Source organism: Protomyctophum parallelum (genome assembly GCF_964188405.1).
Source record: "Protomyctophum parallelum genome assembly, chromosome: 21".
NCBI lineage: Eukaryota > Metazoa > Chordata > Actinopteri > Myctophiformes > Myctophidae > Protomyctophum > Protomyctophum parallelum.
In genome coordinates this window covers 35,619,207-35,633,103 of record NC_139713.1, presented here as the reverse complement: position 1 = coordinate 35,633,103, position 13,897 = coordinate 35,619,207, and the positions used below count along the sequence as shown (strand labels likewise).

Below are 13,897 nucleotides of genomic sequence, written 5' to 3'. Positions count from 1 at the left end.
TAGTAGCCTGGTTGTTGAATTGAATGTGATCCACACCAGAGAGAAAGAAAAGAGTGAGGTGTCTGACACACAGCCAGCTGCTCCCCAGTCAGAGCCCATCTCCTAATGCTGTACTCATGCATATGGGAAAAGTACCAGCTGGGCAGAAGGCAAGAGCAGGTGGCTGAGAACCAGCAGAACACAGCCAAATGAGTGCTGTAGCGTTTATGCCTTGGAAAGCAGCAGCTACATTAACAAAATGGGAAAACCAGTGCTTAGTTTGATATTAATTCAAGCATTTTCCCTCACGTGGTCGTTTAGTTTAAATATAAACTCATTATAAAGCCCAAACCACAGGCCACAGGATCGCGTTGGGACAAAACGTTTTAAGGTAAACCACACCAATGCAACTCATTGAGTTGCAAAAAGACTTTGGAATAGTTCTGCAATGCAGTTTACATTTCCAAATTGTTTCCACACAAATGTCACCAGATGCATTAGGAGGCGGAGATCTCTGATCTTCTGGCTACGTGGGACTACAGTATGTTTTGCTTACTCTCATCACCACTCTCCAAGTACAGTGCAAATAAAATCAGTGCATTGTAAAAAACAAATGAAAGGAATTCACTCTTAATCTCGTCTCTCTTGCTTGAGACAGACAGATGCTTGCCTATTTAGCGAACCCAACAGATCACTTAACCTTCGACATGAAGCTCAGATAGGATAATCCAAAAATCCAAAAAGATAGAACTCTCGTGAATTAACTTTCTCTCATCACTCACAGTACAGTATGCTGTTGCCCAGGTTCAGTTTGCCTGGTTATAGGCTGCACACACGCACACACACGCACACGCACACACACACACACACACACACACACACACACACACACACACACACACACACACACACACACACACACACACACACACACACACACACACACACACACACACACACACACACACACACACACGTTTAGCAAGTTTGTGAGATTGACTCTGAACATGTAAAACAGGTCAAAAACACAATTGTGTGTATTCAAAACTGAATATGTGAATATAATATGAATAATAAAGTTGTTATGAGAGAAGCTTAAATGTTAAATGTCTTTCTGAAGCTCTTTACTGGATGATTAGTACTGTAAGTAAAACAGAATGATCATATATCCACCGCTGCAGTATTAGCTCCCCTTTTACTTAGAGGTGACAAGGACTCATCAGATTGTTAATGACCATTGACCGCCGCCATTAAACGTAGTTATAGTTGTCATTACAAATCGACTCCCCTAACAGCAAACCACAGTCAGCTACACGCCTTTGCTGTGTCTCTTTCTTTCTGTTGGTCTCAAAGAGTGTGATTGATGTCCTGCTAGTATCACACGTTTAATTTGTCAGGGCCTTATAACGGCCAACAGTTTGTTTCTGACATTTATGTTTGTGTAATTCAGAGTCCACTTATTCTGTGCCACGATGCTTCATCCTCTGGACCAAACTCAATCCTGTGCTGTACAGTAGGCCATACGAGAAGATTCATCACTGCTTTGCATAATAATAATAAGGGACTTGTGGACAAGAGATCCAGTATAAGTCATTTTGCACTTGGTTGCATGCTGTAAATAGCAGATCTACAAGCTACGCGTTGCGATGCGTTGTGAGTTTGCAGATTGGCTATTTTCATAGTGTAAAATCAGTCATTACGCCGGCATCAAAGCCCGCCAAAACCCATTTTAGTCGACTAAATCAACTGTAGATTTAGTCGACTAACACTAAAACATTCCAGGTGACTAAAATGTGACTAAAACTAAATGAAAACTATTCAAAAGACTATCAAGAATTTGCTGTCAAACTCAACACTGATTTACACCAGTAGATGAAAGCCACCAGGTTCTGCATGGCGAACTATATATAAAGCTTAATGTTTTCTTGACAAAAGCCCCTTGATGAACAGGAACAAAAATAAAGCAAAATTACTGATGGGGAAATGAAAACAAAGTGGTGGACGGTGGCATTCTTAGAACTGTAGTCCGTTAGCGTTTTAGAGAAAATATGCACAATCCTCAAAACCGAGAAACGTTGCCTGTGCAAAGACACGGTTTTGTCAAAATGAACAACCTACATTAAAATTTGATGTTTAAATAATTGATATGTAATGTAATGTGCTACAGGACGAGGAGGCTAGGAATAATACTGTATATGAATCATATAATATATGATTCATATACAGTATTATTATTATTAGTATCGTCCTCTGACTTTGTCTTTTTCTCTCTCTAATCTATATATATTATATATAGATTAGAGAGATAAAAAGACAAAGTCAGAGGACGATAAACAAAGAGAGCAGCAGAGAGTGAAATTACTCTGTCAATCACGCAAAAGGAACATCAAGTATTAGTGCAGAAAGAGTAGACTACAGTGTGTGTGTGTGTGTGTGTGTGTGTGTGTGTGTGTGTGTGCGCGCGCGCGCGTGCGTGCGTGCGTGCGTGCGTGCGTGCATGCATGTGTGAGAGAGAGAGAGAAGAGTGAGAGAGAGAAAGAAAGAAAGAAAGAAAGAGAGAGAGAGAGAGAGAGAGAGAGGCAGGCAGAAACCTCATGTGTCCTAAGGGATGCCTGATCCCTGCGTTGGCCCATTCCACCAGCCAGATGAGGAGTTATATAACAGCGGATGCCAAACACCATCCAACACTGTTTAATGAGGATCAACATCTACAATAACCTAACTTCAAATAGCTTCCAATGCATAACCCTAGGCTACGCTCACGCATCCATCACTGCTTGTGCAATGCGTGTGTGTGTGTGGGTGGAGGGTAGGAGGGTCAATGTGTGGGTGTGTTGGTGCACGTGTGAATACCTGAAAATGTTGTTTCTACTTTCTATTTGGGAGAATGAATGTGATGTGATGTAATGTGTGGAAATATGTGCACATCTGAATGTATAAGATTAGTCTGAAACGCTGAATACAAAAGCAATTTCACTTGATCTCCTTACACAGTTTTCAATCAGCATTTGTAGGTGTATAGTTATCACAACTGGAATATATTAAAAATATAGGCTACTGTATATAGAGCATTATATATGCTCACCTCCAAAGTAGGACCCATCTGTGAGCTTCATCTCCTTGTTGAACTTAGTGATGACACTCGCAACACCATGTTGTATGAAATACATCTTCTTGCCCACTGTGCCTTCACGGATGATGTAATCATTGGGTTGAAAGACCTCAAACTTCAGCTTGCTCAGCATGCCTGTCACAAAGTTTGGATCCGCATTGGCAAATAGAGGCATGGTGGCCACTAGTTTACGACAATTGAAGTTGACAATCTCCTGAAGTAGGACAAAAAAAAGAAAAGAAAGAAGGGTTGGGGGAAAGAAATGGGAATTAGGTGCTGTGGCATAAAAACTATTCAAATAAACGTTCACTTCCCCACCTGAAACATGAAACATTCATAGCAGTTCGTTGCTTTAACAGTTTGACACACAAAATAACATCATAAATCTTTGGCACAAAAATGTAATCACAGATTTCATCTGTGCACATAATTGAACATGACACATATTGGTGTTTTGTCCCTGCTGCCACTAAAGCATCAATCCTGAGAGAAACGTTGTGGCACGCCAATCAGTTGCAGATGAGTTTGCCCCTGAGCGACCGTGGCAAGACATTTCCCCTCACACCCAGACATTAGATGTATAGGCTTGGGCAAATTAACCGAAAATACAACAAAACCAATATTTAGAACGAACTAGGGCGGTGCCCGTTGGGCACCAGCCTAAGTACTCAGGAATGATGTATGCCTACAGTAAGTGCAGGGAACTAAATTGATTCATCCACCATCCAACTCACCATGAGTCACATCGCAATGTGTTGTACGCTTTGCAGACTTTCACTATTTTATAATCATTCATTAATCGTAATCGAGGCATGATTTTGAAATAATAATATTGCCAGGCCAAATTATTAGAGGCTTAATTGTTTACTTCTTGCACAAACAACTATTCTGTTGGCCTGCAAACGGAGAGGAGGGGCTCAAAACCCGGCTGATGAGCGATGACTCCCCTTCAATGACAACAGGACATCGAGAGAGATAACCAATCTGTGGGATTGCTTGCTATAGCTAGACAAGAGGCCGAGGTGCAGTCGTTAGCTCAGTCTGAGGCACTACTGTCACCTAAAGCCAGGGGGCTCTGACCCCAATCATGCACAAGGAATAATGAATTAGATGGCTGGCAGTTTCCGAGCCCAGCCAAGAGTCCTCTCTCTCGAGGACACAATCTTTAGGCTTTTTCTATTTAAAGCAGAGGTATCACATGGCAGAGAAAGAGAGGGAGCGATATACTGAGAGATAGAGGGATAGACTAAGGGAGAGAGAGGGGGAGAGAGATAGACTAAGAGAGAGAGGGAGAGTGTCGTTTTGAAGGTAAGACAGGCACTTTTGAAGGGGAGATGTTCAGGGTTCTTTCAGCCCCGCCTTCTACAGGTTAGCATCATATCAGCAATTAGTTTTCGGAGGGGCTGAACGATGGCAGGCTGGACTGCACTATGATTAAGTTAAGCGATTTGAAAAGATCTAGGTTGGTAAGTAGTCACGCACTTTTAAGTCCTGTGCCAGAACATGTGATAAGCAGCACATGAGAGCATAATCGCTGGTGGTTTCATATACAATATTTGATAACTCTACATTGAAGTAGACCTCCTGCTGTGCTGTGAGACGACGTGTATACCATCACTCTACGGATTAATTACTTTGAAATTTGCCCCAGCGAAACGTTATAGGGTTGCAACTGCAAATATGCAGAGTGATGCTATTGGACAAAACATAGGCCTACTTTCATGCAATATTTGCACAGTACAATGCCAGCAATTAAGGTGCTACCTATAGGTGCAACTTCCCATAGACAGCCCATTCATCCAAAAGGAAAGTCCTATTTAATAGTATTAAATAACGGCAAACTCACCAACATTGCAGCTGTACCAAAAGCTTGAATTATCGTCTTACTATCTGCAAAGTGTTACATAAAAATCCACCGTAGACATGTTATGAGCTACTTCGTGTCAAGAAATTCCTTGCAGATGAATATGTTGAGTCAGAGTTTGGAAGCACTCGTTATCAGTAAAGCAACCTCCTGCTGCCTCCTGCATTATGTGAAAATTCAAAACAGGTGGTACACATGGGCTGTTGAGTGATAGTCATATAGTGAGTAGCTCATAACATACAGTGGGTTTTTATTAAACAAACACATTGCAGTTAGAAAGAGGATAATTCAAGCTTTCCGTACAGCTGCAATGTTGGTGAGTGTGACGTTATTTAATACAATTAGATAGGACTGTTCTGTTTGGATGAATGGGCTGTCTATGGGAAGTTGCACCATAGGTAGCACCTTGCTGGCAAGACGGCATATCATCAATAAAGTGCTCTGTGCTCAAAGTGAGGTTAGCACAGAGCAGTTCATTATAAAATCAAAATAAATAATATTCTAATAATAGTCTAAGGAGTCAATCTCCTTAACTATTTATGCGGCGAGCAAGTCTTTTTCTGCCCATTTTTTCGTTTTTGAGGCCACCACACCTGCAGTCAATCCGCAACAAAGGACAAAGAAGGGCGCAACGGTTTCCCCTGTACTTTAGATTCATGTATTATACATACTCTATCATATATATTCTATTTCCAGCTTGAATATGGTGATACAACGAATGATGGAATTTAGTGCGGCACATGGCTCAGTGCTTTGTTTGCTCCCACTGCTGCCAGCCCAGTGCTTAACACTACTAGATACATACAGTACAAGACTGCGCAAACGCAAAACACAAAGTAATTTATCTTTACCTCACTTGTGAATACATTCTCACTGTTCCCCTGCACTCTTGTAGCTGTGTATGTGGCTACGGTTAACATCTTAATGACCCGGAATGTGTTCATAATCTAAATCAAAGGGCTCTGAATATCAGGTTGTGTTGCACAGAGAGAGTGATCTCTGTGCTAAATGTATTGTTTGATATGTTGATTGACACTGGTTGGTTTCATCTAGCATGTTGAGGAGGATCCATCTAGTCAGTTCTTCTCCCCTTTGAAAGATGTGATGAAAGGTGTCTTAGTTAATCTACAGCACGATGAGAATGTGTCTCAAGGGAGCTCTGAAGCATGTTTAAGTTGCCAGATGAAAATATACTCCTCATTTCGAATCTCCAGACAGGATGTGATTCATGTTCCAAAAATAAAATCCCACCTGCCATTCCAAGAGCCCTATATATTTTTTTTGATGTTTTTACTACTTTGATCCAAAAATATAGCTATAAAGCCTTCAAAGGTAAATCAAAAATACTATCCACGTTTCGATTAGACTTTCAGGAAGCTGATAAACATGTTGGAGAACTGAGGCGAGTTGTACAGTATAGCCCATTCTGACCGGGCACCCATTTTGGTGTTGGCATCATGTTATGCTTTAGCTATTGAAAAATAGCAGATCTACAAGCTCATATCGCGCCACCGAGTGGCGCGATACGAGCTTGTAGGTCTGCTATTTTTGAAAAATCGAAGAACGACTGACATTTTTAGAATCTGATCTCAGGTCAGAATGGGTTCATCAGACCAGTGTGTGTCCAGTGGAAACCTCGTATGAATCTGATCTCAGGTCAGAATGGGATAGAGAGGGGAGGCTTGATACATCTGAATCAGTGGTTCTCAAAGTGGGGTCCAGGGACCCCCTGGGGTCCTCCAGGGGGTTCCACGGGGTCCCCAGCAAAATGTGTTAACACTTCTGACGCCTAGGCTGATGCCTGAATCTACGCTGCATCCGCGCTGATTGATCATAGCGTGGATGTTTTGGACTCATGTCTGACTTCATGGTGCATGGCGGTTACAATATTAATCCTTCTAAAGAGAGATCAGACTTACTACTATAAAAATCAGCTTGGTTACAATATTAATGCTTCTAAAGAGAGATCAGACTTACCACTATCAAAGGCTTAACTACTTGAACCGTATATAGGCTATTTGAAAATAGCCGATTTAGAAGCTCTCACCATGTCGCATCACAACGTGTTGTGAGCTTGTAGATGGGCTTTTTTTATCTACATTCTTTGGCACCTTCTTTTTTTTTAGTGGTGCAACCACTCCAAGGAACAGCAATGTGACTATGAGTACCAGTAGGGGGCGCTGGAGGGGGGTTGCACCACTCAGTTCACACGGGTGTGATATTTTTTTTTTAGATGCGAGTTTACAGCCAAATACAGTACAAATTAATTTGGGGGTCCTTAAATATTTGAGAACCACTGATCTGAATCAATCAATCAATCAATCAATCAATCAATCAATCAATGTTTATATTTAGCTTTCGATCCATGCAGAGCGTTTTGACTCACCTCCTTTAGCGGGTCATTCAGCTCACTAAGGATGTTGTCCTCATCAAAGATCTTGCCTTGATAGCGATGCTCGTAGTAGTCATGGATCTTCTGCCGCATGTCTGCAGGAAGCTTGTGGAAGGACATGTATTGCTCCACTTGTTTGTACTGAGGAGACAAAGAAGGACAATGGATTTTATTTCAGTAGGAAATACATCAGGGGGAGGACGGGGTATGTGGTTCCTTAGACCCAATACAAAGGCAGATCAAAATGCTGTCAATCAGTTTTCTAATTGTTTTTGAACCTCCCCTTCTGAGTCATCACAACTGCAAACTCCATGATATTACTTATTTTCCTGATTAGCTCTTAAATAAGCAGGAAGAAAAGAGAAATCCTCTCCGCTAATATTCAACTATAGTGACTTGTGAGCTAGAGAACAGTCACAATATACAGTAAAGTATAATTTACCTGTAAACTATAAAGTAATGTATACTTGTATACATTACTTTATACTAGTTGTATACATTATCTAAAAGCAAGAGCTACATTATCTTTTAAAAGAACACGTTGTCATGCGGGTAGGTTGTGCCTATACTGTAGGTCCAGGAACAACAGGGGTTCGGTTGTGCCTCTCAGACATAAAGTGACAGGGAAATGCACAGCCTGCTTTCACTGTCATTTGAAGTAAGACTTGTACCACCGGCCTACTTGAGAACGATACCGGGCACTGCACTCTATACCGGGCACTGCACTCCCTGCGGGGGTGTGGAACACGTGTGTCGAATTTGAAGTCGATTAAAAACAAGAGCGGGCCTAATGATGGTGTGGCTTCCCTGTGGAGGTCTGACATGTTAATGGAATCATATTGATGCATACTGGCTGCCTATACTGCACAAGAATGCATGCACAAGAAAGATGGCGCTGATCGGTTGTGTTTGTCTGGTTGAATTGTCTGTAAAGAATATATTTCGTCTTTATGTGTATTTTGTATAATTTGCGGGACCCCCTTGCAAACGAGATGGTTCATCTGAAGGGGTTACTCCTAATAAAGAATTGCAGATGATTAACCAGCAGACAGATCGACTCACAGACGAGACGCAATTCTGTATTGTTCGCCCCCCCCCCCCCCCCTGCAGAGCCAGGCCGTAAAAATAGAAAAAGCTGATGTTGTCGACATTATCTCTGTGAACATATTAAAGTGTGAGCGCCGCCTTACACGTGCCGTGCCGTGCGTGCGTGTGTGTGTCCGTCCATATGGAGGACAAGGCGTGCTCTGCTCCCAGAGTCATGGTGCCATGTCCTGGTTGTGCTCTCCGAGTGCCGAGGAGGGAGACATGCGATGAGGGAGACAGGTGGTGAAAGGAAGTAGGAACAAGTACAGGCCTGAGGCCATGTCAGAGCAGGGTAGCGGCTCTGATGAGCTATTTACACCGTACAGCCTATACAGGAAAAGCCCAGAACTAACGTGCAAGCCATGATCTCGCATGTGAAACATTAATGTAGCCTATATGATATTCTACAGAGAGATTTAGGGTTTGCAGGGAAATATACTGGCCCTCCCAGGTAGATAATACTGTAGCCAATTTCGGGGAGGATGTTTAGTGTCGAGCGAAAACAGGAGGATCCGATTATAGAGCTGTGGCGAACTCCAATCAGCTTTAGTCAACCCAAAGTTTAGTGGTTAAAAAGGGTTAAAAGTGGTTGCTTTCATAAATGATGCATAGCCTGCATGTGAGCCAATTCAGGCAGTAGTATACACTAGAGAGGTTACACACATGTGCAGCTCTGTGTGAGAGATCTACTGTATGTGACGTGTCAAGCAGCTGATCAATTGGGGGTCTACTTAAGCTCACCTGATTCATTGCTCTTCCGCCTGTTCTATTGTCAGTGTTGCCACTGATGTAGTAGTGCTTTGTTTGCTCCCACTGCTGCCAGCCCAGTAGGCCTACCATATAGGCTTCCATAACAGCATGTTTTAACAGCAGGCGACAGCCAGACACATTTTCCCGGAAGTGCATTATTTGTCTATGGGACCCGCGATCGAAAAGTGGGCGGAGCAACGTCGCCCGACAAGATAAAAATAGTTCATCTTTTCGGGCGATAACGGGCGATGTGTCGCTTCCCCCGCTGTTAAAACGCACTGTAAGGGTTCTGTTTCCCCGGGGGAGGGGGGGGGGGGGGGGGTTGTTACTTGTTATAGATGTACAGTATCTCCCTGCTCTTAAATTTGGCGCTGCACTGCGGCGACATGGACATAAGGGCTACAGTATGCTTGCATGCGGGCCCTTTGTTTAAGACAAATTTCTTCCTCGGGAGACAAATAATAAAGAACCGTTGAACCTAAATGGTTCTCTGCCAATGTGCTGAGCAGGGAGTCGTGTATATAAACATGTTATGAATAAAATGTTGTCAAGCTATTATTGGTCTCAAATTCAATTTATCTTGAGTTGTCTGACTGAATTAGAGTAACGTGAGTTTAATATTTGTATGTTTTCCGGATGTTGTTTAAAGTAACGTGCTTAGGGCTTGACAGGGCTCCCTCATGAAATAGATCTTGTATCTCAATAGGATTTAGCTGGATTAATAAACGTCTTAGCAGCACTAGCAGATAATTGGCCTGACCCCCCCCCCCCCCCCCCTGAGGGAATTTCAGATTTGAAACCAATTATTTGCCCAAATGATTCTGTAGTAGTGTGATGGGATTTCATACATCATCATAATGATATTGACTGGATCAAACTCAAAGTCTCCATCATAAATATTAAACATGACTTAATGAGAGCAAGATGTACAGGATGCATATATTTCTATCATTTGTACTTTATGAATATAAATAATGCATCAAGGCAAGGTATTTCCCCCTGTCCATAATTTCACAGAGATTGAGAAGATCTGGCAATAAAAAATGATCCTACTGTTAAGTGTCTTATTTCTGCTATAGGACACGAGGACGCCATGTAATATGCAGTGTCATTTGATCAGCACATGCAGCCTCAGTAGTAATATTAACATCTGCTATTCGCCTTTCTTGCTTTATAGTCTATATAGCTTTTACTGTGCATATCATTGGCCTTAACACCATAATTCTTCTGAAAGCTGAGCAGGCTGATGATGGGTTGTCTAATGCAGTGATTCTCGATGTGATATTATGTATCTTTTGACATCAGATCAACCAGTTCAACTCACTGGGGAAATGACAGAATGACAGACCGTTTTCGCCATGTTATAGTAGTATAGTGTAGGATAATGTATACATGTGTACGTTGAACTGTGTTAATTGCTGTAGGGAATTCTGCTGAGGGTTGGCCTGGTCATGTGGTCTGCTGTTGTAGTACAACGTGCTACTGAGCTCCTGCCAAAATGCTATACTGTGCATCTGAATTATAATGATGAAATGGGGTGGAAGAGAGTGTGAATAAAACATTCTAACCCACATCCCCTTAAGGAGGTGGCAGATTAGAAGAAGAGTTGAAGGCTTAGAATCTGCACAGTCAGCTAAAATGTAAAATTTAACTCTTTGCCCTCATTGCATATTTATGCAAGGACAGTGGGTTCTGATTTTCAAAATGTCTAATAGAGCGAGTGACAAAGGTAAGACGGCCATCGTCTCACTCGCAATAAGATAGTTATACGCAAGATAAGATTAAAAAAACCGAGACCAGATACACCTTTATTTAGGGAATTTCAGGTGTCATAGCGGCAACAACAGTGAGAATGAAACACATGAGATAAGGTAACTATACGTAAGATAAGGTAACATGAGAGATGAGGTAAAGGGCAAGAACCAGATAATAGAAATACTGAAAATGACCGCTGAGCTGCAGGTATCTGCACTGGATCTCTAAATGAGTGAACATGTAACATAAATGTAAAGTGAAGATGTGTACATTAATTGAACATTAATATAGGAAGGACTAAGTGCTCTGGAACCTAAATGCAAATAACTTGAGAAACATAGAAAGAGAGAAAGCCAAGGGCAGCATGGGTCATCCATTTTAACCCAAGACTGGGAAAAACTATAATGTTGTTATACCTTTAAAACCAGGAAATCATGTTGCTATTATGTATATACTGTAGCAATGGGAAGTTTCTTAATTTTTTTGAATAGAAAAATAGAAAAGATTTACAAGCGGCGCTTTAAAAATCAGCCTCAGGTCGAAATGGGTTAAATCATCCATTTTAAATGTAACCAAAAGTCATATTATAGAACAGAATCTTGCCAACGTGGCCCCCTGAAAATAAACACTGTCTCTCACTCGGTTTCTCGCTCCGTCTCTGGTAATCAGAGAAGAGCAATTGGTCAGAGACGGTAGCCACCGCGAGGTCACTGGCCCATGCCGCGGCACGCTGCGATGACACGGCAACACGACTGAGAAAAAGACACTCGCCGGTATGATTGATTTCTCTCGCGGATGGACTGAGCTGATAAGATGCTGGGTTTTGTTTGGGGGAGAGATTGATGCATTCTGAGCACATTGAAGAAGTTGCAGCGCGTCACACATAGTTTGAAATGAGGGTTAGCTGTCGGTCATGTCAGAATATAGAACTAATGATAATCAGCAACTGTGTGTTGATTAGATCTTTCATTGGAAGTTTTACATTGTGGCTTCAGGTCCATTCACATGCATTTATCATCCTCTTTGTGTAAAAAGAATAGGCCTATATATATAATTTAAAATGTTATTAGTTTTGTACTAACATTTTATTGTGGTCCTGTAATTAGGTTTTACTTACTATAGAGTTACTTTTACTTCGTTGCAATGTTCTGGTGTGTTTCCTAATTTCCTTTGTAGCTGTTACTGTACCACTTGTCTTGACTCTCTTTGCTAATTGTAAATCTCTGTAGTCATAATTATTGTTAACCTGTACCTTGTTAGCTGTTCCTATGTGTCTTTAAAAGCCCTGTTCTCTGGTGCTCTTTGTCAGATCTTTGTTTGTATTCATGTAGCCTGTTTCTGTAAACCCAAGACGCCTGTAACCTGATTTATTACTCAGTCATATTTTGTCTGTACCGGTTCCTGTTACCCAAGTGTTTATTCTGTCTGGCTGGAGGAATAAAACTAGGTTTTCCCACCGAATACTGTCTACATTATTCCCCAAGATTTGGGTCCTGCTTAAAAACCCTTGACCTCTGATATTAGATACAGGAAACTGAGGGAATGCATATGCAATGCAGGTCCCCAGTCAAACTCGTACCAGGATCGTTTTCAATTATGCAGTTGACACGATATCCTGTGACCCTGGTATTTTTATAATTGAGTTGTAATTCTCCTTTGTGTATATATTGTGTACTACTACTTTTAGAGTATACCAGCTGACCACTCAAATGGAAGACTTTACATGACAAAACAAGGTCTACTGGAGACTCCTACTGTATGCCCTCTCCCCACACACCCTCCTACAAATAACCCAGTGCTTGTCAGTCCCACTCACATTGGGATGTGCCTCTGGCAAAGAATTAACCCAGATCTGTGCTTGCCAGTGGCACGGTCAGCGTTACTGCTGATATATTCTACATGATCCTGGGGCTGTATGCTGTCTTAAACGATAACATCTGTGGCATGTTGAAAACCATTGTTTACTAATATGCACGTGTAAAATATATGTGTCGAGTGAAGGTATGATAAAGCAGACTAAAACATACACGTGTCTCTCTCTCTCTCTATGCTCGTGCACGCACACGCACACGCACACGCGCACACACACACACACACACACACACATGTACAATGATGCAGCAGAACCGTGTGGCAGTTGCTCGTATCGTATGTTGAAGACTCCTACACCTTCTGACCACAATCTCACCTCCTCCTCCACCCGACTGCATCATAGCAGGACTCACTCTCTCTTCTTTAACCAACACGTAGTGTTGCAACATATCATGCACTTGTAGATGGGCTATCTTTTCTGTAAAGATATTTACTGTAGAGGGGGTCTCATATAGATCCCCGAAGGACTCAGGTCAATGAAGTATATAGGGTTTAAGTGGTTAAACCCTTGTGAATTACAACCTCCTTTCTCCTCTCCCCTTCGTTGCGCCCTGAAGCATTCTGGGTAACCATTAAGACTGAGGGATATCGACCAAAAGTTGTTACAGGTCATTAGTGGACATAGTGACCGTAAATTAAATAAGACTGCTGCCTCTCCTTCTCCCTTTCTCATGCTCCGACCTCCACACCTCATTGTGTCTCCCATCTCTCCAGGTTCCATTTGCTCTATTCTTAGCCGACGTCACACCTCACTATCCCCGTATCCACGATTCATCCACATGCCCTCCTCCATCCTTCAATCCTGCTGTGGTAGTGGTGGACGGCATGACCCCTCCCTGTTGCTCCTCTGATCTGCACAGCCATGCGGCAAATCAGCCCAAGCTGGATTCAGCTACACACACACACACATGAACGTGACACTCACAGCCTTTACGTTGTCATAGAACTCCCTGGAGGGACATCAAAAGGATGCGCTGGGCTGTGGATTAAACACGTTTGTCATGAAGCATATGCGTACACTATATCAAGTACTATAGGAGGAGACTTGTCTGTCCATCACTCAAACAGCGACTTCTACGGGTGACTT

At 42.1% G+C, this 13,897-nt stretch overlaps 1 protein-coding gene across 1 annotated transcript in view; it reads right to left on the bottom strand.

The window, feature by feature from the left end:
* hcn1 (hyperpolarization activated cyclic nucleotide-gated potassium channel 1) overlaps positions 1-13,897 on the bottom strand; it is a gene marked incomplete at both ends in the record, with an annotated part of 124,037 nt that overhangs the window by 25,584 nt on the left and 84,556 nt on the right. Inside the window, 2 exons of the mRNA XM_083793123.1 lie at positions 3,065-3,305; positions 7,342-7,488. Coding sequence (XP_083649249.1) covers positions 3,065-3,305; positions 7,342-7,488 — 388 coding nt within the window. The remainder of the gene's footprint in view (positions 1-3,064; positions 3,306-7,341; positions 7,489-13,897) is intronic.